Raw genomic sequence first — 27,575 nt, forward strand, 5'->3', positions numbered from 1 at the left:
CTCAAGGTACTCAACAGCTCCTCCAAATTTAGTATAGTCAGCAAACTTACTCAGTATTCCTTTTCAGCCTTTGTCCAAGTCATGTATGAAGATGTCAAAGAGCACAGGGCCGAGGATGGAGCCCTGTGGAACTTTCCTAGTGACAGGTCCCCAGTGTGATACCTCCCCATTCACTGTAACGCTTTGTGTCCAACCCATGAGCCAGTTCTCACCCATCCCATAATATGTTTGTCCAGAAGGATCCTGTGAGAGAGAGCAATGAAAGCTTTACTGAAATCCAAAAATACCACATCAGTTGGCTTCCCTTGATCAAATGTGTGGATTACCTTGTCATAAAAGGAAGACTCAATAAGCAGGACTTCTATCTCTCATGAAGCCATGCTGGCTGTGAACAGTGACTGAATTGTCCTCAAGCTGTTTTTCAATACTTCCCAGAATAATCTTTTTCCATTATTTTACTAGGCACTGAAGTGAGACTTACAGGCATGTGTTTTCCGGGGTCCTCCTTCTTGCTCTTCTTGAAAATCAGATTTGTCAACTTCCAGTCAGCTGGAACCTCTCCAGATTCGCAAGACTGCTCAAAAGTCATTGAGAGAAGTTTTGCAACATCACTCAGCTCTTTTAGGATTCTCTGATGAATTCTATTAGACCCCATAGATTTGTAGGGATTCAGCTGGAGCAGCAGGTCTCACACAATTTCAGGGTCAGGTAGGAGCTGATCACTCTCACAGTCATGGTCCTCCAGCTCAAAGCACTGAGACTTCCTCAGTCCTTTATCCTATCAATATTACTCCTTGTTACAGGAAGAATCAAGAAAATCACTAGCTGTGCTCCTGATCCTTCAGACTCCCAATTGTCCCAAGAACCTGAAGGCTCTTTTGATAGCCCTCAGACATCCCTTTGTATTTTTGTCTCTGCTAATTTGAGCAACCAGTAGCAGATAGTAATCAAATAGCCCTACTAACTGAAAAGTTTTCCAGTAATGTCCCTTTTCTGAACCCCTGGGAGCCAGCAGACTTCCCTATGCATTGAGTTCGATTGGGCCCTCTGATCTCCTTAGAAGGGAGTGTCCTATTAAAATTACGTGTTTTCTCTTAAAAGAAGGGATTGTGATGTGGAGTACAGGGAGTGTTGTTTTACAAGGCCCCACTATTCCAGAAGGATCTTTACCCATCTAATCTGTTGTCTGGGCTTCTAGTTCCAGGGCTTCATACCTGTTGTAGCAGGTGCTAGTCCTAATCTTTTTCAGGAGGAGGAACCTTCCTCGTGGTACATGCAGTGACCTGCTTCCAGCCTTCATCTTCAACAGACCCTTGGATAATTACCTTGCAGGATTCTGAGTCACTCACCTTCTCTACTACCATGGAGTTTTGAGACTCCTGAGAGTCTTGAGTGTAGCATCTCTGAAAATAACCGGTCAATCTCTTACTCATTCACTCAAATACCATGTAACTTGTTCACTTCTTCTGCTCCTTCACCGGGCAACGCATGTCTTCAACCCACTTCAACAGCCCACTGCAAAACTGTTTGTTGGCCCAGCCTGAGGCATCAGACACTTCTAGCAGTCTGTGACCTGGACAGATGCATCTGCCATCAGCAGGCCTCTAACATGGCTGGGTCAGTGACTCCAGCAGCTGCAGGGCAATGAGCTCTGGTGCAGCAACACCACAACTGAAGCTCATACTAGCTTACATTAATAAGACTGGGGCTGAAAGGATCTTTCCATGGCTCTTCTCCACCAGACACAGAGTCTATTTATCTGCCTCTATTGGCTCCCTCCAGATGGTCAAAGCAGCCCATCCTGGTCATCCTGCTGTGCCGTGTTCATGTTCACTGCACTCTGGGCTGCACACGCTCCTCAGAGCCAATCGAATCTGCTGCACTGTTCCCAGCAAAGTGGGTGACTGGCTGCCAAGGGCTTCCGGATCCAGACAGGGCTTGGGGCTGCTGCTCAAGTCTTGCTGAGCTCGAGAACCCCATGAACAGCATGATCTAACCCTCACCCCCAAACCTACCCAAACAGTCACTGCTGCTGCCGCACCGGCTGACTTGTTTTGTCAAGTTACAAGGCAGAAACATTGCAAGCACAAACCTTGGCTATCAGTTTGATAAAACACTTTCTCTACTAGTTCTTGGATTTCTCTTCTTCTTCTCTTCTTTCTGTAGGGGAAAGTAATTTTAAGCTCCCAGTAAGTCTTGTCCCTCTGACAGGGAGGAGGCCAGAGTGCCCCAGCAGAAAGGTGCCGTCCTGCTCCCTTCACCGTGCCCAGCCGTGGGCCCACTCCTGCCCTGCAGCATGGCTGCTTATCCCCACCCACTCCCTTGCCATGGCTGGCACACAGCTGCCAGCTGTGCCAACAGGCCAGCCAAGCACAGCTCTTCAAGGTGCAGACCACCACCTCTCCCTCTTGCTGAAGTTCCTGACGCCGTTTCCTGTGTTGGCAGGTGAGCTCCAGAGCCAGCATGGGAGGAGTCTGCAGTGGTGAGCAGAGCAGCCTGGCAAGGCAGTGAGATGTCGAGCAAGGACAGCATCACCTTTATGTGCAAAACAGAACTGTCTCAAAGAACAGCTTTGTAAGACCCAGGGAGTCAAGCAGCAGCTCTGACAGCACCTATGGCTTCCCGCTCTCTAGCTCACTCTGGCCCTTCTATGAGCTGTTTTCCATGAGCTGTTTCTGCTCACTGCAATACAAGAGAACATAACAGCAGAGAAAGCCTGGAGTAGTGGTGGTGTTACTGTGCTTAGCAAGTCAGATCAGCTTATGGGAGGGTCTGACAAGCAGTGGCCAGGAAAAAACAGCAGCTTTAAGAGCAAGGGAGAAGGGACAAAAGGAACAGCACATACACCACACACACACATATCTTTCCTGCTCTCCTCCTTCCAGAGCGCCGTAGGAGCTGCCTGAGCCCCTACACCAGGAACACAGCAAGTGCTATTGACATCCAGCTTCCTCCATGGTTCAAGAGGTCCCAATAACCTCCCAGAGAGCTGGGAAGAGTCAGCTCAAGAGAGAAGGGATCCTGAGAGTCATGGAGGATGACCATCCTCGTCAGCAGACAGGTGATCACTGTTCTGATCCCTTACAGGCAGCAAACACATAAAGAATGTCACTAGAAGCCTCCCTGAGCATCACCACGAAACCTGCACAATCCGTGCTGAGCCTGATGCCACTATCTCAGAGCTCTGCTGGTTAACTCCTGCTGAAACAGCCATCCTCCTCTGGCAGTGAAAGACTTCCAAGTGCACGTGACAGGCAAAGTTCAGGCTTGGAAGCAGAACACGTTTAACAGTTTAACACGTTTAAGAAAGATTTGCATTGTGAAAAGGAGAGAATGCCTCAGCAGCTAAGCAGGGCTGCCCCAATCACTAACCAATTCTCAACAGCACGGCCTTGCCCAGCTCCTCCTCTCTCATGAGTTTATGCCAACCACGAATTCATTGGGTGGCTTGCTTGGACTTGCTTGGACTCTGTTAAATACTGTTTTCATCTTTCTGAAAGCAGTTTGCAGACAGCAGCAAAAATTAACATGGGAATAGCTGGTCCTGTTTATACCAGCAACTGATTAATGAAGTCCTCTTGCAGAATAGGAGTAATGAAAATTGCCGCATGCCAGTAAACTTTCAGTGAATCACTGGAATAAGGACTGGACAAGGTTTCAAGGCAGCACGTGTTTTTTCCTAAGGCAGGAGAGGCACAGCTAGAGCCAGTGGCTCAGGTTGGCCTCAAGATGACAGCGCACCACGCAGGCACAGCTGAGGGGCCCATCAGCACAGCTCCACGTGACAGCTACAGCTGTCATTTGGCCATCACACTTACTTGACCAGCCTAGATCCTTGCAGAATAAGAAGTCGCAAGTCCCCAGGCATGTTATGGATAGGTTGGACCCAAACTCAAGCAGGAGACCCCAGCCACTCCCTTTGAAGTATGAATGCACCCACACCATTGCCCAGTGAGCTGGGCAGAGCTAAGACCCTTGACCAACCACGGGAAATTTGAAGCCCTTATAAAAGGAGGCACACATCAATAAAAATTGGCTGTTTCTGCATGAATTCAGTGTGAGTATGTCTCGCATTCCTGTCTCCAACATCACTGACAGCTCCAAAATGGGAGCACACAAATCATACAAGACGCGGACAACTGCCTGCACTGCTGTGTTTTTTAAAACAAGTTAACACCAAAGGGGTCAACTTCAAGAAACCAGAAAAAGACAAAGTAACTACTTTGAGAATTAGCATTACATTGCTTATGAGAACAAGCATTATATATTACTACACAGTTCAGGAGGAAAGTCATTCTTACTAGCTGTGTCCATTTTAAGCACAGGAAATTAAATGGGAAAATACAACAGTCCCAGTTAAAGACAACTATGCAATCCAGTATATTAAATTACATGTACAGAACTCAGGTTTTAATTTTACAATTACCTTATGGACAGCTGAACACCAATATGAAGAAGTATCAACAACAGCAGACAGCTGAGAAACTAATGGTGTAATGGTTAAATCTTCACCTGTGCATGAAATGTAGACTTTTTTGCAGAGAAAAAAAATTTCAGAGAAATTTAAACCTACAGTTTTGCTTTCTGGATAGTAAAACTACAGCTCTCCCTTACACAAGAATGGTGATGAAGCTTGAAGTACAGGCACCACACATATATTATTGACACATATTTCTTCAGTTCTGAATCTATTGATTCAGCTGACAACAGTGTAGTAATTTGAAAAAAGTTCTTCTCCTTCCTTGATGTCTCTGAGAGTGACAAGAACTACACACCTCAAGTGGCTGCAAAAGAAGAAGCAAAACATGTGAAAGTGAACAGTTAACACCCCCCTTTCAATTGTTTTCAATTCTTCATTTCAAGAAGCTAAACCAGTGGCCTCATCTATATTAGTTTTGAATAATATGCGTAATGCAGGGCAGGGAACACGGAAAAACAACACTGGAATACAGACAGCAAATATAAGCAAAACCAATATAATTACCACACCTGTGTGGGTATGCAAAAAAAAAGTTCCCATTCAATTGTACCACACAATCATTCAGAGATGAAAAGAATTAGTCAAAACTGCAAGAGACACACTTACTCAGACAGGAGCAGAAGCTAAGCAGAGTTCATGCAGCAGAAGCCACTCCTGTGGACAGCCCTGTCTGCAGGTGTCAGCTGGCTAAAGCATCTCTCCTAGGGCCCAGCACACCCAGGAAGACAGATCCTAACTGCTAACAGAGATCTGCTGCCATCTGCAGCGATGGGCAACCATCACAGAATCACTCTGTTGGAAAAGACCTTCAAGACCATCGTGTCCAGCCCGTGTTCTAACATCTCAACTAAACCACGGCACTGAGTGCCATATCCAGTCTTTTTTTTTAAACACTTCCAGGGATGGTGGCTACACCACCTCCTCAGGCAGACCATTCCTGTACTTTATCACTCTTTCCGTAAAATCTTTTTCCTAATATCCAACCTAAATTTCCCTTGGCGCAGCCTGAGATCGTGTCCTCTCGTTCTGTCAGTTGCTGCCTGGTGAAAGGGACCAACCCCCAACTGCCTATAAGCACCTTTCAGGGAGCTATAGGTCACCTCCATGTCTCCTTTTCTTCAGGCTGAACAACCCCAGCTCCCTCAGTCAGCTGAAAAATACAGAAACCCAGCCCTCTAAACTTCCTTTTAGTAAACGACCATGCCCTAAAGCTGAAATATATGTTGTAGGAAGGAGAGCACATGCTTTAGATACTGATGAACCAGGAAGAGGAAAACAGCATCAACCAAAGTCTCCACTATAAAAAATTTAGCATGAGGCCATTTTGAAATGTACGAAACAACAAGGTAAATAAGTACTGAGAACTTTTCCTAAGACACAGAAAAGATCTAGAAATCAGATAATCTATGTTGTCAGCACTGTATACATGAGTATCGAAACAAGGACCTAGAAGCAGATGGGAGCTTCTGTCTGGTGGTTGTATATTGGGAGAAATGATGACCAGAAGATGTTATTTTCTTGGATATATCCCAAGCAAGAACAAAATTCTCCCTTCCTGAAGCAGTTCCATAGTTTATGTGCTTTAACTCTTCAAGTACAGCATCCAGGCTTCCTGAGAATTTAGTTCTACTGCTTATTTTATGAGCATTTATTTAATTATCTGCAGATTCCAAGTGCATCTTCAAACCTGACTCAACAAACTCTAAGTTTAATCAGAAAAGCCATTTTTCCAATATGCACCATAGCTTTCTCCAATGAAATTTCAGAGTACTTAAATCAGAATTACATTAAAAGTTCAGATATCTGCTCTAAAATTCTTACACATCCTTGAAATGAAGAGGATTATCTCTTCATAATAAGAGAAAGATTTCCAAGTGCTCTAATGTCTGAAAAAAGGTGAACTTTCAAGTCATAACCGGGATGCTGTAATTTTACTAACTGTACTGCAACTCTAAGTCCCTGTCTTTATATTGTATGTTATTTCACAATTTTAGTTTTCTTCTTGCAAATTCATCTGCTTATTTGTCACATAAGAAGACATGGAGAACAGAGAGCAAGAAGCCTAAACCTGAATTATCTCAGAAAGGCTTTGGTCAAGGCTGAAACAGATTTGAGATATGTACTGAAAAGCCTAGTACTGTAATACAAAGTACAACTAGTGCTTTATGGGATTCAGAAGAATTGCACTATAGTGCAACAACTGCTTGTAAAAATGTGTCTTCAGAGCTATGCTGATTTCATTTGTGAAAATGTGGAAAAAATAATGAAGAATCTTGTAATTAAAATTAGTCTATTCAGAGAGGTAAATCTCCCATACAGTTGCACACTTCTGTGTAACTCATCTTCATACGGTTTGTTATTTTTCAACCATGTCTGTCTTTTCTTTACACATGCAGTATGCTTTGTATCATACAAATCTACAAGCTCTTTCACTTGCTGCCAACCTCTCTATGTCATGGCTGTAGACAATGTTTGGAAGATACTGTTTCAGTTCCACTGGAAAATGTCCTGGCACATCAAATTCTTGGTAACACACGTTTGCTGCTTTTTCTAGGATTAAAAAAAAAAAAGTTATTAGATAAGGCATACAGATGTGTAAAAACATCAAATGTACTGCTACAGAACCAGATGCTTTATCAAGCCTGAGAACCATTCCTCTGTTAGGAGGTACAGAGGAATATTTTGAATTACACAACAGGTAGAATCAACCACAGGAGTTTTGCCCTGTTATCAACATGTCTGTGAAGAAGCACAACTTGCTTAATGTCAGGGGTAGCTTACAGCACAGCTAAATGGTCCAAATGTACAATGTTTGCTCTTACAATTAAAAAAAAATTGAAAAATATTTTTGCCTGGTGAAAAAAACATGTCAGAAATACAAGCACGATAAAATCACCACTTACACAGACATGACCTGGAACAGTTTTGTGGGACAGCCCTGGATCTCTGTGCCAACCCCTGGCAACCTTTCTGAATGCTTCTTGGAGGCAGGGAATCTTTAGTGCAATGCAGGCTATGAAAGCCACTTAGCTGAGTATGGTATCAATTCAACTTTCTGTACAGTACAACTGTTCCCATGAATTACTTATGATCAACAATGACACAGAGTAAGTAGCTCCCTCCTTCAGGTCCAACAAGTGAGATTACAACAACGGTTTTCTAGACTTTGTGATTAAATGTAAGGAAGTCTAGAAAAGGTTTTAGGTTCAAAGTCAGCAGTGACAGAATCTTATAGTCTATGTCACTGTGTACAGTTTTCTCATGAAACCTCCTGGAACCATTCTGGGGAACGTGATCTGCAAATCTCTATTGCCTCAGTCTGGTGGTACTTTGCCAGATATCCTTTCCCACCATCTCACTTTTGGGGTGTGTGCCTTTCATTCTACATACCAGGAGAGAAACTGGGGCATCAGTGAGAAAAGGAAAAGCGTTGCTGCATGGAAGGATTCTAACACTTACCTGTGACAAAAAGCATCTGAAATGTTTTATTCCGTAAGTGCTTGTTTTAAACAGAACTACTGCCCCCCTCAAGATCATTATATCCATAAAGCCAAACTCATACTTGTAAAATTTATCTGGCAACTTACCATGTGAGCAGTTGTTGACATACTGTCCCACTGCCAGTGGGTTTTGCGGGGTGGCTGTGAGCCAGCTCTCATCACTCATTTGAAAAGGGCCAAGTTGATCTCTTCTGCTGCAAGACCTGAAACACCTGACAGCGTGAGCGTGGATCATGGCTCATTTGCCTAATAGGTTATCTTACTTCCTCTGCCGGAATGGCCACAGTCACTGCATAAAGTTGCAGCTGCCCAACCCACCTGGGGTGGAGGGCACGTGCACAGACCAACATCTCACACTATTCTGTGGTGTCCATCAGATTCTGGTGGAAGAACATGCACAAAAGTACTACATACTCTTCCACAAATCAATATCTAATGTTACCATTACAGAAGTGTCAACACCTTTCACTGATCTCTAAAAATACAAAGACTCATTACAATATTAAACTCATTCCAGAAATTAAAATCTGGCATTAGTAGGTATTAATATTCAAACTAGGTATTATTTTCTAACATTCTCCTAATTGTTTTCATGTCATATTTAAACACATATTGCAACAAATTATATTTTACAATAAATCAACCAGTTAGCTCTGTCAGAGGAAGTTCAGACTGAGCATTATGGAAAGATTCTTCATTGAGAGGGTGGCCGGTCACAGGGCTCCCCTTTAGGGCAGTCACAGCACCAAGTCTGTCACGGCTCAAGGAGCGTGTGCTTGATGCTCTTGACATACGGTTCAGCTTTAGGTAGCACGGCAAGGAGCAGGGAGTTGAACTTAATAAACTGAAGTAAGCAGGTCTGAATAACAGCTCAGAAACACTTCAATACTTTTACATACATCCTGCTCTAGCAGAACTATCTTCTGCACAGGAAAGTCTCTACATTGAAATGCATCTCACTGGTGTTACAGATGAAGACACAAGTACATACTGAATTACATCCAGAATCTCTTACCCTTGTGCTGTTTGCATTATGAGCAATGCTCAGGTGGACAACAATCATGTATAACTCAGGGTAAGAAATAGGAAGTGAGGCAAGGAGTACTCCTGTTTTAAATCAGATGAGCAACAATCCTGTATTTCTTTTGCTTACCTGTACACTGATCTTGACAGTCCTTTATCATTCCCATCAATAAGGACCCCATCAATGCACCTAAAAATAAAGGGATTGCCAAGGGACTGGAAAAAGATGGGCTCATGCTTTCTGTATACTGTTCCTGTTGCAAGACAGATATTATTTCAGAAGAAAATAAGTTAACTGTCAGAATGGGCTTACAGTCCCCTCCACACAGAAACTCAAAGGAGAGACAGCAGGTAGGAGAGAGGTCTCCTCTCACTTAGTGACACTGACATCTGTAAACCTACAAGCTAACAGACACAACTTTTTGGGATGTAAAAAATCCCCTCTCAACTAAATGAGGTGATACATTCCAAAGAGAGAAGCCTCACAGGCAATCACAGAAGGCCTGAACCAAGTATCTTTGTAGAGGCAGATAAAGCCTCACAGCCAACTAGCATGCTTCAGAGATGAAAGCATCAGGGGATATTTGTTCAGGAAAACATAGCTTAAAATACTAAGCTCTTTTTTTACTACTGTGTCAGGAATCTGAAAAACACACACAGATTCAGCAAAGAATCTGAAACACTTCCCTTCATTACCCCAGGGATTTTGTTTGGTCCAGGAGATGGAAAATGACAAACCAAGAACAAATTATTTCAGCAGACTATTTCCCAAATCTGAAGAGAGGATTTAACCTGCCACAACTTCCAAGCACAGAAAAGCCACAGCTGACTGGCTTGCCATTTTTCATGAAGATGTGCTGCATCCCTCACAGCCACTACATCTCCAGCACTTCTCTGCAGAAATCCTGCACTGCAATCTCACAAGGAACCAGACAAAGGCTGAAGGCAGGCAGCGGTCCCTGTACACATAGTCCCATCTCCAGCCCGGAGGGCTCCTTCATTACCCTGAAAAGGCATTTCAACAGCCCATCCTCTTGTGCCAGAAGAGCTGTTACAGGAGACTCTGAATGAGCCTACGCTCACATCTAGCATGGGCCTGAAATTCCAAGTGAGCTGCAGAAGTGGCAGGCTCTCTCGCTGACACTCGACAATTAGTTCACGAGTAATCAACGGCCATGGCCAGGCCCCACATGACACACTCCACTGCCCAGCGAATGCCTGGGCTGCTCCTGATCCTGCACTGCTGGCACAAGCAGAGACCACAGGGGATGATTCTGCTGGCAGATGAGACAGACACAAACCCAAAGCAACTCAGCAGAATTGTTAGTTGATAGAATTACAAACCTTTTTAACAAATGTATGCAAATACAGTTCCAAGAAATAAGAGAGAACTATTGATTTTTCCAAATATACTTCATAGAATGAAGGTTTTATTTTTATTCTCCATCTTGTACTTCTGTACTTTGAAGAAGCTCATGCAGTTGTCTACTGACCTGTGTGGAGATCTCAAAACCTTGTTTTTCATATCCTGGACCAAAACACAAACCCCAAGGAATTAAAATGTACTGTTTGTACTGCACTGTTCATCTACTTTAAATTTCTCCCATGCATTTATATTTCAAGAATCTGGAACAAGCTTTGCAGCTGCTGGAAAATCAGGCTTTAATCACTAATATTTTTTAATAAACGAAATTATTCTTCCCAGTATTATTTTTTGTATTTCCAAAATAACTCTAGGTAGTTTATAAATATTCTCATGCAGCCTAACTGGTGATTTTGTTAAGGATGACAGAAAGAAAACTCATAAAATAAAAATTAGTGTAGATCTTTGGCATTCCATGGTCAGACAGTTAGAAGTCCCATCTAACTTAATAAAAAATAAGAATATTCCATTACCAGGATACATAGACACAACTGTCCCTTTTGGTACAAAACCTTTGGTAACAAAGACTCCAGTTCCAGCAGAGGCGAGGGAACTCCGGTCTCTGCTAACAGTGAACCCAAGTGTGTTAAACAAAACCTCCTCAGGACTAGACACGTGCTGACCCTGATTACAAGAATTTACTTTTGACTGCTCCACAGTCAGTAATTCCAGATATTGACACTTGACTTCTGGAAGTATGGCCAGAATATCTGCTTGTCTACTGAAGCTGTTTATGAAGAGTGCCTTAAATGTTTTCAGTAGTGTTTCAAATACGTCTTCATCAGCAATTATTTTATCTTGAGAGCTTTCAGGAACATATCGAAGGGTCCTGTAAAGAAAGTATTTTTCAATTAGAAACATATATTACTTTTTTCCCTAAATACAGAAGACCCATTTTGCAGCACCAGTAACTCTGATATACTATTGTTTTACAAAACTCCAAGCTTCTTTTCATGCTTGTTCAAGCCAAACCACTGTTTGTAACACTAAAAGAGACTGTTTAGCTGTTTAGTTAAAACGAGTACCTGTTTTATTTATTTACCACAAGTAGGTTAAACCCTACTGAGCTCTCAGTGAAAAAGGCACTGAAAATAAAACATAATTATCATACTGCTCACTTAAAAAAATACAAATAGTTAATTACACCTTAAATGAAGCAAGACAGGTATTACATGGGCAAGGAAGGTTTCAATTCAGTTAATTATTTTAATTTTGTTACTTATAACCATGTCGTAGTAATTTAAATTCAAACACTACTTTTACAACAGGGCATACACATATTGCCAAAAAGAAATTATTTATGTATCTATCTCCACCGTTAAGCACCATTTTAAGCTATCTGACTAAGAATTTCACACCAGCCAAGAGGCGACCAATGCTGCACTTCTGTGTGACAAACCCGAGCGAACTCCTGCGGCGCCCCAGCCCATCCCGACGAGGGGCAGCGGGGTCTGGGCTGGCGCCCGGGACCTTTCCCCGCGCCTCACCTGCGCTGGCGGCGGAGGTTGAGGGCGAGCCAGGGCACGAAGCGGTACTTGTAGGAGCGCCAGCGCCGCCGCAGCTCCCGCAGCATGGCGGCCGCTCCCTCACGGCCCTGGCACCGCCCCCCGCCGAGCCGCGCCCGCGCTAACGGCGACAACCAATCCGCGCTCCGGACACACGCCGGCGCGTTTGTGTCCTGAGCTGCCATTGGCTGGGAGCGGCCGGCGGGGCGCCAAGGGGCGGCCGGGCCGTGAGGGCAGCCCTGGCCCGGGGGTGCGGCCCCGGGTCTCGCTCTGGGCCGCAGGTAAGGTCGCACAACGCCCAGAACGGGGAGAGCGGCAGGCACCGGGGAGGGCAAAACATAGCTCTTTGGTGTACACTTACAGGCGTAAATACACACACTTCTCTTTCGGAACAATGTTACATTGCACCTTCTGTGTTGTACTGAGCAATCCAAAAACACAAGATCAGATTAAAAGGTGGTTGTAAAGTATCTAGACGCGGCCATGAAAGACCACTCCTAACACCGTCACCTCTCCAAAATTGTCCAGTGCCTGCTTCCAGCGATGGTAAGGGCTGTTAGTGCCTCAGATGATCACAGCATTAGGATAGAAAAGACCTCTCAGATCAAGTCCAATCTATCACCAAACACCACTCTGAGTATCATTGTTGAGTCTTCCCTTAAACATCTCCAGGGACAGTGACTCCACCACCTCCCTGGACATCCCACTGCAATGTTAAATCACCCTCCCTGTGAAGAAATTCTTTTTGGTATCCAACCTGAAGGTCCCGCACAGCAGCTTAAGGCCAGGTCCTCACGTCCTGAGGCCCGGGAGAAGAGGCCGGCCCGCACCTGGCTCCAACCTCCTTTCAGGCAGCTCACATCTGAACTTCCTTTTCTCCCGGCTGAGCCCATCCCCACCTCCACCCCAGCTCCCTCAGCTGCTCCCCCTAAGACTTGTCCTCCGAAGTTGTGATCCATGTCATAAAAAGAGTGGCTCAGTTACAGACACCTGTTTCACTTCTGTCCATGCTTTTAGCTAGCATATGGCTGTGGTAAAAAGGAGATATGAGTTGTACTTTGTAGCATCATAACTTACTGTAGATTTAAAGGCGCTCCCGACTGACTGATGTACAGCAAGTATCAAAGCAACAGATTGAAGGGATATGCTATAAATCATGAACATTTGCAAACACAGGCATAAGCCCTTTTTCTGTCAAATTCTACAATTATTTATCTCTAAGGTAATTTTAAATAATCCAGTGAGGAAAACAATTGCTCAGCAATTTGTCTTCAAAAATTAGCAATGTCCCCCAAATCATCCTCTACAAACCACTACAGCTGTAAAGATAAGGGTACTGTTATTATCTTTGGCCACTGCTGTCCTTTGGCTGATTGAATACCTATCTTTGGATGCTGCTCTTTATCTGCAGTTCTAGTTTAACACTGGCTATGAACTGGGAAAATAAGAACATATATGTATGCATGTATTTTACTTTCTTTGGAAAGCAGTTTAAAAAATATGGAGCGTTTGAGAATTGGTTTTGGAGTAAACAGAGAAATCTGACCTCAAAACCTTCCTTTGGATTACACTCCTTCCTCAACCTGAAATTTTGACAAAGGTTTGGAAAATGGAGACAGGCTCCCGAAACAATGTAACTACCAGAATTAATTTCTCATCTCATCTCAGAGCTTCACAAATATATTAAGTTATGTCTTAATTTATTCCATAATCACTTAACTTCTACTGTTGGTCTGCCTCATCTTTTCCAAGAACAGGAGCTGAGCAATCGGCTACTGCAAACTCAAGAAATTGAGGGAAAAAGCAGGAAAAGGCACAGTGGCTGCCGCAAAGTGCTTCCCTGCCATCTCCTGGCCTTCCACGTTCATTACAGGGAAGAAAGGTCTTAATACTTGGAACTCTCGTTTCAGCAGCCGTGTGCTATAATCAGAAAACAACACACATTCACCACAACACATGCATATTGTGGCTCTTAAAAGTAGGGCAGTCACAGTTGCCCACTTTCATGTGATGAAAAGACATACGTGACCCTTGGGGCACTCCAATGTGTTCTGGAGGCAGTCTTAGCCTCGACTGAGAACTTGCAAAGGATGAAACACCATCAGACTTCAACCCACGACCAACATGCAGAAATGTGATTTTATTCCCACCGAAGAAGTCGCTACCAGGCATTGAGCTCTGCCCGTGGAAGTACTGAACATGCCCTTGGTACCCTAAGTAGGTGTCTTTGAAATTCACTGCCATCTGCTGGATACCAGTGATGTCTGCCATCCCTTGTTCCATAAAAAGAGGCTGCAACATAACAGGTATGACACAGTAGTGTAACTTCTCTAGTTAATCATTATAATCAGTTTATCTCCTACTTAATCCGTGCCATGTATTTTCCTTTCTGACATTTCAGGTAGTACAGTTTTCTGATTTGAAAAGGATTTATTTGAATTTATTATTGATTTATTGCTGCCAGATTTTCTAGTGAATTGATACACCTCATTTCTACCTGGAGAAAGTCTCATACTTTGACGAATATTAATTAGAATATGAATTATTAGAATATTTCATATTCTAATATGAAAATATTAGAGAAATTCAGTCCTTAGAAATACATAATTTATAGTCACAAGAAAGTCTATAGTTGAAATCTGTTTCCATGAAAAAAGATTAATTTTTAAGACTTCAAAAATATCTGGAGAAAGACAAGCATTGAAATTAGCCTAGCTTTGCAATATATGGATTGCCTGAATAAGAAAAGGCTTATGGTTCCTATTAAAATCTCAAGTAACAGAATCATTTCACCAGAAACATAAAACAAGAGATTAACTTCCAACATACACTTCAGTGGCTCCACAACTGACCTAACTGGCTCACCTGAATAGGTAATTGTTGTATTTGCACTAATGGAAAATATAGACAATTCTTGGCTCAAAGGCATAATCAAGTGAGGTTTGTAGATAACAGTGCTGTCATAAGAGAAGTTTTAAAAACAGAAATTAGTCTTTGTTGCTGCCCTTTAACTAAGCATTCTTTATTAATTCACCCAAGATATATAAATATGTATGTAGGCCAGTATTCACTCACTCGTGTCATTAATATTAGAAACTAAGACTTGATATATCAAGTGTATGAAACTGTGTATGAACAGTGAAGTGTACCAGAGATATTTTATTTCCATCAGTAAAAGGAATGTGTTTGGCTTACAGTAAGCAAAGGACAAAGTTTGTTCAAAAACTTTTATTTACTATAAAGACAAGAAACACCAAAATACGTACAAATTATACTATATAAAATTGGTTCAATGGGGTAAAAACTTTTAATTAAAATATCTTGATATATTTAAAATAACAAAGGATACAATGAAGCCAAATTTCTTAACCCAGAGATTTCTGTAAAATTTGCTTGCACAGTAAGGTGCTAATAGAAGTTAGCCCTTAAGCCCTGGAAGTCTTAGGAATCAGTCACATAGCAAATATAATTTCATTGTGAAAGTGAACTTTGGTAGAAGAAACTCTATAGGACACCTGAGGTAGTAGAAACTGGAATAAACAGCAGTAGACGTTATTTACAACTTAAGTACCAAATAACATTAAGAACACAAAAAATAATTACACAATACAATTTTCAGTCCAGCTTTGATCCAAAGAAAATAAGAATATTACATCACATCTCCATTTTAAAAACACCACAATTACCAGCAAGCCGAGGGAAATGCAAACTCAAACAAATGCATTTGGACACCTAAGAGGCAGTTTGAGTTTGAAATGTGGTAGGCATGGTGATCTACATAGTAATACTGATTAGCTGAGGTTCATCAGTTTATACAGTTTACATTTCTGCCAGAAACAATATTAATCTGACAACTGATCTTCCAGTACATGAATTGGCAAGAGTGCATCCTTTAAAGCTTGCACATAAGAAAGACTTGGAAACAATCTTATTAGAATGAGAAATTCTAAAGTGGTCAAAAAAAAAGTCAAGTACAAAACAGAGCTACCAAACTTCACATTTCGGTATTATCTTTTTAACTCTTCAAAGTCTGCCAATCTTCAAAAACAAAGGAATGTAAAATTTCCAAAAGAAACACATTCACAACTAATGACATGGGTTTTGTTTGTTTTTTTTTCTTTTATTAGTATGAGCACTATCATTCATGTAAACTTATCTTTAAGATGTCTTGTTTCCAATTTGTATTACATACTTTTAAGGTACTATAGCTTATTTAGTTTGTCCTGAGTCTTTGAAAATAACCAATTCTATTTGAGTCCAACAATCCAACTGGCTTCTGAAGAGTTATAACATTAACAGTATTTTTTTTCAAAATGGATTAAACACAATCATTATTAGATTAAAAAAGATCCCCATTTTTAAAAAAGCAAAAGAAAAAGCTGCCATTTTCCTTCAGAATTACATGCATCAGAATCTAAAAACCTGCCTTTAAAATAATTTTAAAAACCTGTTTAAAAAAAACATACCCCACAGCTCCTAAAAATCAACAAGTTTTGCACTACAGGTGAAGCTTTACTTCACATTTTATTTTATCTGATCTTCAAGTCCAAGTTTGTTTCTTGTTAAAATAAATACCTTTCTTACGGTAATATTTTTATCATTTTCAAATTAAATTATCACTAATTGCTACAGTAAATAGATGATGTACGGCAGAAGGAAAACAGCAGGTAAAACTTGTTATCAGTAGAGAATGTAACCTCAGTTTCTTTACACAAAGAATGAGATTTGCTCATTTGGCACCTGCTCACACTGAAGTACATGCCAAAGTCTCCCATAAAAACTTTAAAGGGAGCTGGGTTTGGGGGCCTTTGACATGATACTTCCCTACACGATTTGCCAGAAGAAACTGCTATATGAAAAAAAAGGCTCAACAACTTCTAGCATGGTTCAGACTAAGTTGCTTTATACAGAACAATCTTGTTTATTAAATAACCTATATTATCAGAGCCTTCAACATATCCTTGTTGAAGGTGGCATTTTATCCCAGATTTCCAGCAAATCTGGTTTTAAAACTCTCGTGTCAGGAAAATATTCCAGGACACAGCTTGCATCTTTTCTTCTAAAGACTATTTTAAAATATCCCCTTTTCATGAAAGTTAAAAATACAAAGAAAAACTTTGATTTCAAAAGAAATTACATGGCCAGCAGTAAATGCACAGTGAACCATGAGTGCCTGCTCTTACTTTATAGGAAGGCAAATGCTTTTTTTAAAGTTTCCACCAATATTTGGATTTGTTATTCAGAGAACATAATGTAATTAAAAGGGACAGATACAGAATGCCCTTTTAACCAGTACTGAAAAATTACTAATTGCAGAGCATCTACATGTGAAATTGAACAGTGATTGCTATATTAAAATAGATCTTGAGCCTCTCAGCTTCTAATACTGCTGAAAAAGTGCTCTAAATAAAATAAAAATCACTTACCTGCTAAATAATCATGCAGATTATTTAAGGAAAAATACTTTTATGTTAACATATAGCCAGATGTTTGAAAAGGCACAGTTTACAAATCTCTGCACGAATTGTCAAATGTTGCATACTGAGCTTAGGTAAAGATCTTGATTTGTCAATCACATACTTAGGTAGGGTCCCCTACTGGCCTTATGCTCTTGATGTATCTATCATTAAGGCCAGCAGAATGATGTAATTTGCTGTGCTTAACTGCACTGCAAGACAGTTATTGTATGTTCAGTAGCATTTTCTTCAGTATTTCAGCCTTACAAATAAGTAGCTACCATGTAGTACGGAAGACTGGGTGTTTCAGCAGCTCCCTAGAAGGGGGTCTGTCCTGAGGTTGAAGTTCTAAACACCGAAGAGTCACATCTTTCAAGCCCGGAGACAGATGTGTAGGGATTGATGGAGCAGTAGTCGCACTAGCAATCTGAACAAGGGGAAATAACTTTTAGAAGTCAGTGATTAAGACCTCTCTTCTATCCCAAAAACATTCTACAAACTGATAATTACAGGTGATGAGTTAGATTTGTGAACTTTTCTCCATTCAGTATGTTTCCTACTGCAGTTTGAAGATTACATTACTAATTGCTGTTTATTGTCTTTGCACCTATTGCTTTTTAGTTTGACTCCCTCCTGATACTTTTCTCTAGAAGTTCTTCTCACAGCAAGATCCTGCAGATATCTCTGAGCAGACCGTAGGAAAAACTCCTACAGCACACGTATGCACATTCTTTAGTCTACTAGCTGCCTTCATTATTAATTAGCATGAGTCACCATGGAGAGAGACTAAACTGAACGATGTTACACTACAAGAAGTTAAACTGGATGTGCTTTCTTGCACTGCCTTTACTGCTATTACCCCAAAGGCAAATATTTCTCAGGAAGACACAGGTGTCTCCCTACCAAATTAATTTTATCTAGATGAATTAAAGCAGGATGACTGGGAACACTACAATTCAGTTATTGATGAAATCAATCACAATCTGGCACCACCAGATTTACAGAGACACAGAACCAAGGCAATTACATCTCTTATCACAAGTGATTTTACATAGAACATATCTGAGTACGTATATACAATGTCTGTTTTCTGTGAACACTTCCTTTACTTGCACCCTACAGTTCAACTGGACCTTTAGAATTAAATATAACTAACTGATTTTACTAAGGAACAAGAATGCCAAGGTGGATGACCTAGCAAAGGAAGGGGCAAAATTAACATACAGCATGGCATAATAGAAAACATCTTTCAGCAAAATCTGATTGTGGAACATCAGGCTTTTACAAAAGGACTTTCCTCACTTTGAAATTTGAATACAAACACAAATCGCTTATGGAAAAAAACCCTGTATTTTACAGCATTGTAAGGAAAGTTCAAATCTTCTGCCTAATTTAAGATCAAGTCTATCCCTATTTTTCTTTTAGCCTGTTACACTATGTTTTTATATCTTAGAACAGACCTTTCTGAGCAACCTGCTGTAGTGGAAGGTGCCCCAGCACCTTCCCAGTGGCTTAGAAGGCAGAACTAGATTATCTTTAAGGTCCCTTCCAACACAAACCTACAATTCTATGATTCTGAATATCATGTATAAGTATCTTTTTTTTTTGTATCAGTTTGTTTTTTTTTAAAGAAGCAAGTATGATTATATTGGTACCGGTATTGCTTCTGTACTAACAGCTAAAAAAAACCAAAAAAACCAAAAAAACAAAACAAAAAAAAAAACCAAAAACAAAAAAAACAAAAAACAAAACCAAAACCAAAAAAAAGCTATCGCAACAACCCCTGCAGCATGCAACTTCTCTAAAATTCACATTGCTGTATACAAAGATTACTTTGCATCTTTTGTAGTATATTGATAATAACCAAATACTTCACCTTAAATATCAGAGCAAGATGATTGGAGTGCTTCTCTGCATTCCACGGAGGTTTAGCACAAGCCATTTCTATGACAACACAGCCAACACTCCACACATCACAGCTCCTTCCATACTGCTGACCTCTCAGGACCTGAACAGACAGACATCAAAAATGAGATTATATGCTTCAAAGTCTCTTAGCTCTGAGTCATTTAGAAGTAAACCTCAACACATCAACAAACAAGTGTATTCCGATTAACATTTCCGGATAAGAGAGTGACTAGTGATGTAAATGCCACAAGATTTACACAGGTCTAGAGATCTAGTAAGTAAAATACTTAAGGAAGTGGCAAGCAAAGTACCTTGCAATAGCTAACTTTTCAGCAAATGGTCATGTTAGTAACTTGTGATACCTGTATCTTGTAGCAAACCACTTATAACAACTTTGACAGCAAGAAAGAAATGTCATCATTACCATGTTGGAATAATTCGTAATCTTTAGAACAAAGGCATTTGAAACACATTTGAAGCATATACAGCAATTTTCTGTTATTTAGCTACCTGAATGAGCTTCAAGAGTTCAAACAAACTTTTTGAAATAACTTTAAAAATTGGTTTCTTACCTCTGGTGCCATAAATGCAATAGTTCCCAACAACTGTCCCTGAAACTCCCCAGCACCAGTTCCTTTTGATGCCAACCTTGCTGCAGCTCCAAAATCAGCAATTCTTAATCTATGACCCGTGCTGTCAATTAGCAAATTGGCACCTGTCAACAGCACAGTAAGAATAGAGTTGGTTAGCTTTCTGTTAAAGGCAAAAGGATGAACAGACACTTGACACTTTTCCTCCCTCCACTTCAAAGCTTTAAAACAGTTTTACATTCCCCAACCCTGTATAAAGGAAATCTAAAAATCAAGGATACAGTCTAATAACCTCAATTTTCTGTTATGCCTGAATGATACTGCCCACAGCTTGAGGCTGTTCGAGAGATTTTGAGAGGCAATCAAATTTTCAAAGTAGGGCAAACACACAGGATTCTGGAACAATGCTTGGAGATAGTATAATGGAAGAAAATGGTGACCCCCAAAGCCTAGAGGCTTTCATTGCCTACAGGTCCTCATGAAATTTAAAGTTACTTCATTATTAAGCAACCCTGAGTTGCTTTAAAGATAATTAAATGAAATTTAAAGTTTTACTATTTCAAGTGGAATTAGTAAAGACAAAGATCTGCCATCAATATGTTCTACTTGTATAAATATATCTCCAGTTTGTGGACAGCTATAGTGATATTAAAGGGAAAAGTTCAGTAAGACTGGCATTTCCCAGTAAAGTTCACATTACTCAGGGTTCAACTGTATTTATCTTCAATTAGGATGAGGGAAGAAAACTCATCTCAATATTTCCACACATTAGAAATCTGGCCTCTTTATCTTGGTTTGTTCACAGATTTTACTATAATTTCAATATAAATATTTGCATTATTTAAGCACAAGTAGTTTCAAACTATATGGCAACTTCCTATCTTATTTTAACAAACCGAGAAAGACAATTTTTTCTAAGCTTTGGTAGCAAATATGGTATATTTGGTAACAAATATCCACAAGCTTGCCATGAATATTTTGATTAATTTCACTAGTGTTTTGATTAATTTCAGCAAGAATTTCTTAAAAATGATGAGACAAACCCAGTAGAAATACCATTCCTGATGGTATCTGAGAGAACAAACAGGTCTCAGGCCAAAACAAATGCTGCCTTCTGAATATTCCTTCTTAGAAAAATTTATCAGTAATTCTCACCTTTAACATCTCTATGGATTATCTGATTCTCATGGAGGTAAGAAAGGCCACGTAACAGTTGTTCTGTGTAATTAATAATAACTGATTCTTTGAAGGCTCCATATTTACTTAACAAATGAGCAACTGAACCCCCTAAAAGATAAAACAGTACATTCTATCAACACTTACACATTCTGTTAATAAGAGCTCAACACTGCATCCTAAAACTGGAACTTGATATTCGTATTTCTAATAAATATTCCTCCTTCCCCTAACCTCAAAAATTAAAATAATTTCATAGGCAAAAAGTGATGTAGTTCATTCCTAATTACTTTCTAAATGTAAATGCATACATTAAAGACAAAATGATAATTCCTTCCTAATAATTTTATACTTCCTTGAAAACAACACTTTTCCACATTTCACATTAACATGTAAACAGCAGAACATTAACTATTTTTGAGGCAATAGTTAAGTGCAACCTCCAGTAAGTATTCCCTCTTAATATCTTAATTTATGTTTGTTATCATCCAATACATAGAACTACACTGACAAGCAAGGAAAAGCAGTATCTTTCTTTATTTTCCAAAACTCGTAACAGATTCTCAAGATTTTGAATTTCCAATTTGTCTCTCATTGCAATATAACCTGGGCTCAAATGAGGTAAACCCAATTCCTGACATTTAACTATCTAAATAATATTTCAGAAAAAAAAAAATCACACTTAAAAGGTTTAACTCTCTAAATTTTGAGAAAATATTTCCTGCACTACTTCTTGTAATGACACATACTTGGGCGCTTTGCATGTTATCACTCTGATCATAAGTTAGGGAGCAATGCTTCCTTTTACAGCAAATAAGGATGTATAAAACACCACTTGGTAACTGGACAGCAGCAACATAAAATCATATTAATAGTATTAATAAAAGTAATAAAATTACTTCCCAAAATAAAGACAGATTTTCTCGTCCCTGCTCTATACAATTATGAAAAGATTTCAATTTTTTTTACTAGATTACTTGTTAAGATTACTTACTGCTCATTATTTGAAACTAATTTTTGGTTTTTAAATGCCTCTGCATGTCACCTGACAATTTTTATGAGAAAGCTCAGGACAAAAATGAAAGAAATGAAAGTTTGGTATTCCAAACTTTCTAGCAAAGTTATTTTTAATAATAATTTAAAGCTACACAGATACACTGAAAATGCAAGTTTGAGAGACAGTCACTTCAGCTGGAAATAAATCAAAAATGATTTATAACTTCTCATCTAGAGTCAGAAATGGAAGGAAAAGTAATAGAATCTTTCTTCAGGGTTTCCAACTGCTTTAACCCTATGACAGATTAGGTATGGAAAATGCCAAATCACAAAAGGGTGCACCATTAAGCATATTGCTATGACCACTTGAGCCATTCCACAAGTAGACCTTTATCCTGGTTGCCAGCACAGCAATGAATATGTGAATTCACAACCTCAAGCGATGCAACACTATGTATTTCCAGACTCAAACAGTATTTCCACCAGTTGTTTACCTGCCATCCATTCAATAAAGAGGTTATAGTTGCTCTTCTCACATGTAGCGCCCAACATTCGAATAATATTAGGATGGTTCAGATGACTCATCATCCTTATTTCTTCCCTCAGTGCTTCAACCACCTCTTCTTGCTCAGATGATGTGTTCCTGACATATGTCACCTGTTTTGAAATATGGTATTCAGATTTACCTCATTTAAGTCCTATAGTCACCTTTCAGCAACAAAAATGGATGATTTTCACTGTCTGGAACTACTTTTTTACCTCCACCCCCATCAGCTGAGAACATATCTCCATGTGAGACAATCACAGAAAATTAAGAGCAATCTTTCAGGGAAAAAACAAAAACTTCTCCAAGTAAAGAGTGGGGAAACATCCCTCTTTTCACCTCTGTTTAAATTAGGAAAAAAACCCTTGATTTCCAGATATTGAGGAAAAGGAAGAAGGAAAAGGCCTGGAAATAGGATCCTGAGTGTCACTTATAAAATTTTACCAGTTAAATGTTTCATAACTAAAGCTCTTACAGAAATTCAACTGAGGGGAGAACTTGGCAGATCAGAAGTAATGGGATTTGAGCCAATCTCAGCTCTGATCCATACTAAATATGACGTAATGGTATGCTACAGAGTATTTCCTCAGGCATCACAATCATCATCATGTCCCACTTTTTCACAAGCAAAAGAGTTTCAAGAGAGAAATAACTGGTGGCACATACTCTTTGCTTGAGCAATTTGAAAACATTTAATCTATTCCATAGGTGCAAGTTCATTGTAGAAGTGATAAGGGTGTTGGGACTAAAATTCCCTCTATTTTGTTACCACTAATTCAGCCCCAAGCAGCTCTAGTGTGAACAATTCAGACCTGAAACCTTAAAAAAATATTGACTGAAGCATTTGCCTCTTCTCAGTTATACTTCTGTGTCTATTAATTAAAATAGTAACACTTGCCTCCAGCTTGGATTTACTTAGTTAACACCATGCACATAAAGGTTTTTTAAATTATGTATTATATCAGAACTCATGACAGGGAGTAAAAGAAGCAGGAACATAATGGGTCTGAGAAAGAAAATACAAGAAAGTGAGGTACTATCCTGAAGTATTTACCTGTTTTACAGCCATTAGCGTCCCTGTTCCCACATCTTGAGCTTGGTAACAGGAAGAGAAAGCTCCAAGACCAATTTGCTGACCTTTAAGCCATTCTGCATCTTCTCTGTAATGGTGTTTTGCTTTGGTATGTCCAGGCAGGGTTTCTGGTGTCTGCAAATTAAATTAAAAAATCAATTCCAAGTTTACTAACATGCATCTAAAATACAGACATTCTAAAGTGTTAGAAAATATTCAAGCTTATATAACTCTTCCCTCCCTTACACTTCCTTGAACTGCTTTTTATGCAGGTCTCAGCTGAGATGAGTGCACCGGAGTATTCTGTAACCCACATAACTCTACTACATGAAACAGAGCTTCCTCTGTGTTACTACATGAAGGTGAAAGGCAAGATTAAGGACATAAGTTGGAGGACAACTTTTTTTTTTATTCCTCATCTCATATCTAGTTAAGGCTTTAGCTTGTACCTACACTAAACAGAACCAAAACCAGGTTGTTTTCTATTTAATTTATCCATTTTATGCTTTACATGTTACCTCAAAGGATCACAAATAAAATACCCCCTCTTCTCTAATATTATTATTTCATATGCTTTTTATCTAGTTGCAAATATAGATGTATTTTTTTTTCTGACTAATAAAGTATTTCTCATCTGCTCTCAAGATAGGATGACAAGATCTTTTCCCATTCATTCTTTCAAAAATCAGTTTGGTTTTGTACAATTGCCTTCAAAGTAAATCAGAATAAGGACTCAGTAGAGTTATGCTTAAAATTTTTTGTTTTATTTCCTGTTTTCCCCAATTTTACACTTTCTTTTTTCTCACTTCAAATGTTGATATGGTGTTTCTCTTGCAAACATCTTCTCTAGATTTGTTAATAACATAGAAGGATGCTTTTAGCACCCTCAAGTGGCAAACTGTTTATATTCTTTCCTATGAAAGGGTATTGAGCACCTTCATGTTTTCTATCCCTTTTGAAATATAACAGCACTGCTTTACAATTTCAGTGACCCTCGGTTGAGACTTAACCTACATTCTCATATGCATACTTACATCCTGCTGAATGATTATGATATCTTCACCATTTTCAACCTGTAGCTGGGGAATTACTGGTAAGGCATCTTGGGATGCTGACATTGCCATAGCAATAGCTAAAGCTTCCTCCTCTTCAGCTTCCATCTTTTCCTTGCATTTTTGATTATGATTTACATCATCTTTGTAAGTATCATCATTTTCTGCCCGCTCAGGAGAAAGAACTGCAACTTCAGACTTGAATGTAACTGTGCCATCACTCGTTGGCATGGAAGCCTCAAGTAGGTCCTCAATACTGGAATTCAGCTCTGCATTAACATCCAACCGGCACTTTTCATCTACTGGTGTGAACACTGTCTCTTCACTTGGTATAACTGCACTGCTGTTGCTATCACACTGTGAAATATCATTCAGGTCAAGTGTCATACTGCTTTTTAAGGTTTCTCCTTGCTTGTTCACATCATTTGGGGTGGGTCGTGATGGCTTTGGCCTATGTACGTGACTGGATGGCAATGGCCTGGCTTGGGTAAAAACTGGAGAAAGTTTCTCAGATTCTTTATTTTCAGAACAGTTTCGCTGAAACTGGAGGGAAAGTTTCCGCTGTGTTTGAGAAGGTGAGGGGATTTTACAGGGAACAAATCCATGAGGTCTAAGTTTAGAGACATCTGTTGCAGGGCCAGCTGGTACAGATGGGTTTGATGGAGACAGAAGTGTTGGGAATAGTGACTGGGAATGACTGGATGAGGGAGGAGAGTTCACACACTGACTGTGGGGTTTTCCTTTTGTTTGAATGGCTGGTTTTGGTTGCTCAGTGGTTACTGATGAAACAGGAAGTCCCATAGCAAGGCCAGCTAGCATCTCAGAAATGTCGTCTGGACTGGCACTCAGTTTTCTGTCACTCAAACCTTTCCCACTTTTTCCTGATAACTGCACAGTATTATTAGGGGTATTATTTTCTGTTGTTTCTGGAGAGTTATCTGGCACAGGTAGCTGTAAAAAGTCTTCATGTTGGCATTCTCCAGAGTGCATTTCTTCCATGCCTAACTGAATGGCTTCTGCAATTTCCATTTCATCCGCTATTGCCATCAGACGTCGACGCATCCTTGCATAATGAGTTGAGCTTGTCACACTCAACATATCTAACAGCTTTACAAAAATATGGGGCACTCTTGCTACCATTCTTGCTGCACTTAGAAATACCCTCCGTGACAGTTTGCCAACCATTGAGTGGGAATTGTCAATTGACTGCAAGGCGAAAGTCAAGAGGGAGAGAAGTTTCTTATACCTAAAAAAAGAAAAAAGGTCTTTTATACACTGCCGTGTTCTCATTAACTAGTACCAAAAAAGATGTTTCAAGATAATGTATTTAGTTGCCAGTTCTGAAGAAGGAAGGATATTTATTGTTGTACTGGTGCTTCAAAAATACTTCACAGGTCAGAAGTTTTTAAAAAGACAACAATTTACTCTGTAAAGTATTGATGCTTTGCATAAAAATATATGCTATTTGTTTACAGGAGTTAGAACAATTACTTCTTTTATGAAATCACCAACAACAAATTCAACTACAAAGAGTAACATTCATAGTACAAGCAAGTACCTGTCAACTACAGTATCAGCCTGTAAGACATCTCCACAGACAATGTGGGGGTAAAATTCACCAGGAAATTCCAACAGAAGTCTATCTATTAGACAAAGTCGTCCCAGCAGTGCTTGCCAGTTGCTAGATTCAATTTCATTGCCAAGGATACAATTTAAGACATAATCAACACCTCCAATACCAATGGATCCTATAAAAAAGTTGATAAAATGAAGTTTAGGTATAATGTTCACAATCCACAGAGATCAGAATTGTATCATACAGAATTACTCACTGTTAGCCTAAATTAGTCCCTTTCCAAACTGTTGAGAGGAATACTGTTCTCTTTGCTATGCTTGTAGTTGATAATTCCAGTATTACTTTCTTGTAATTATAATTTAATTGTATATGAAGAGTTATTATTACCAGATTTAAGTATTTCTCTCCCAACTGCCAGCTCGCCTGCTTGACCTTTACACATCTCCAACAGTGTTGAGACTGAAAGTTGACTTGTTCGACTGCAAGAAAGTAAAACCAAAAAAATAATTCCTTTAGCAAATGCCTTCAAGGGAAAACATTCTATTCATTACACTTAAAAAATCATAATCTAGGAATTATGTGCAAAATTATTTCACATCACTTTATTCGAGTAAATTTCTATAATCCACTCTTGTAAGCTATCAATGGTTGTGACATTTTTACAAGGATACTTCCAGAAATGTAGTGTCTATCACTAATATACAAACAAGCCCCCAGATTGCCTTGTTTTCTTACAAAATGTGGCCAAATGCATAAAACCAGTTCTATTTCACTTGTCACTTGAACTTTAGATATTCTCTTGCTAGACTATTGCTGGGGAATCTCTAGCTTCAGTTTCAGAAAAAATGCTGCTTAGAAACTACACCATGATAGACAAAACTCAAGTTGGTGGAGTTCTGCATCTGGTTTACAGTACAGGAGAAGAAATGGTTGGCCTGGCAGAACAAACAGAGTAGCCTAGGACAGGAAGCCTTGAGCCAAGGGCAATTCACCCTAAATAACCATCTCCTATCATTACACTCTGAATTACAAATCACAAGCGTTATGTTACTGCTACTACTTCATGGCAAAGATGTGTAGGAAGCATGCTGAGGAGTACTTGCTAATAGCTCTAAGGAGAGTCATGAGAATTAGACCAAAGCATTAGAAACATAGGTAGAAGGGATGGGTTCATGACTGCACCCGACATCTTCCTTTACTTAGCAGGGGAAAAAGCCCTTATGAAAACAAAGCATACAATAACTTGCCTTCAAAACCTACATATTTCAAGCTGG

General features: G+C 39.6%; 2 protein-coding genes across 4 annotated transcripts in view; both read right to left on the bottom strand.

The window, feature by feature from the left end:
* Positions 1-4,639: 4,639 nt before the first annotated feature.
* On the bottom strand, positions 4,640-12,032 carry SETD9 (SET domain containing 9). The gene is made up of 6 exons (XM_056513075.1): positions 11,914-12,032; positions 10,900-11,255; positions 9,134-9,257; positions 8,068-8,183; positions 6,925-7,030; positions 4,640-4,784 (listed from the first exon to the last, which is right to left on the bottom strand). Exons 1-6 carry the CDS (start codon positions 11,997-11,999, stop codon positions 4,697-4,699), a joined length of 876 nt encoding a protein of 291 aa, XP_056369050.1. The 5' UTR covers positions 12,000-12,032; the 3' UTR covers positions 4,640-4,696.
* A 3,112-nt stretch (positions 12,033-15,144) lies between these two features.
* Positions 15,145-27,575, bottom strand: part of MAP3K1 (mitogen-activated protein kinase kinase kinase 1) — a 56,940-nt gene continuing 44,509 nt past the window's right edge. For all 3 annotated transcript variants that reach the window (XM_056513077.1, XM_056513079.1, XM_056513078.1), the window contains exons 12-20: positions 26,689-26,780; positions 26,284-26,473; positions 24,708-25,971; positions 23,656-23,808; positions 22,552-22,714; positions 21,041-21,172; positions 19,868-20,010; positions 19,264-19,395; positions 15,145-17,814 (exon numbers count right to left, since the gene is read on the bottom strand). In XM_056513077.1, coding sequence (XP_056369052.1) covers positions 17,665-17,814; positions 19,264-19,395; positions 19,868-20,010; positions 21,041-21,172; positions 22,552-22,714; positions 23,656-23,808; positions 24,708-25,971; positions 26,284-26,473; positions 26,689-26,780 — 2,419 coding nt within the window. In that variant the 3' untranslated portion in view covers positions 15,145-17,664. The remainder of the gene's footprint in view (positions 17,815-19,263; positions 19,396-19,867; positions 20,011-21,040; positions 21,173-22,551; positions 22,715-23,655; positions 23,809-24,707; positions 25,972-26,283; positions 26,474-26,688; positions 26,781-27,575) is intronic.

The sequence above is a fragment of the Oenanthe melanoleuca genome, chromosome Z (genome assembly GCF_029582105.1).
Source record: "Oenanthe melanoleuca isolate GR-GAL-2019-014 chromosome Z, OMel1.0, whole genome shotgun sequence".
NCBI lineage: Eukaryota > Metazoa > Chordata > Aves > Passeriformes > Muscicapidae > Oenanthe > Oenanthe melanoleuca.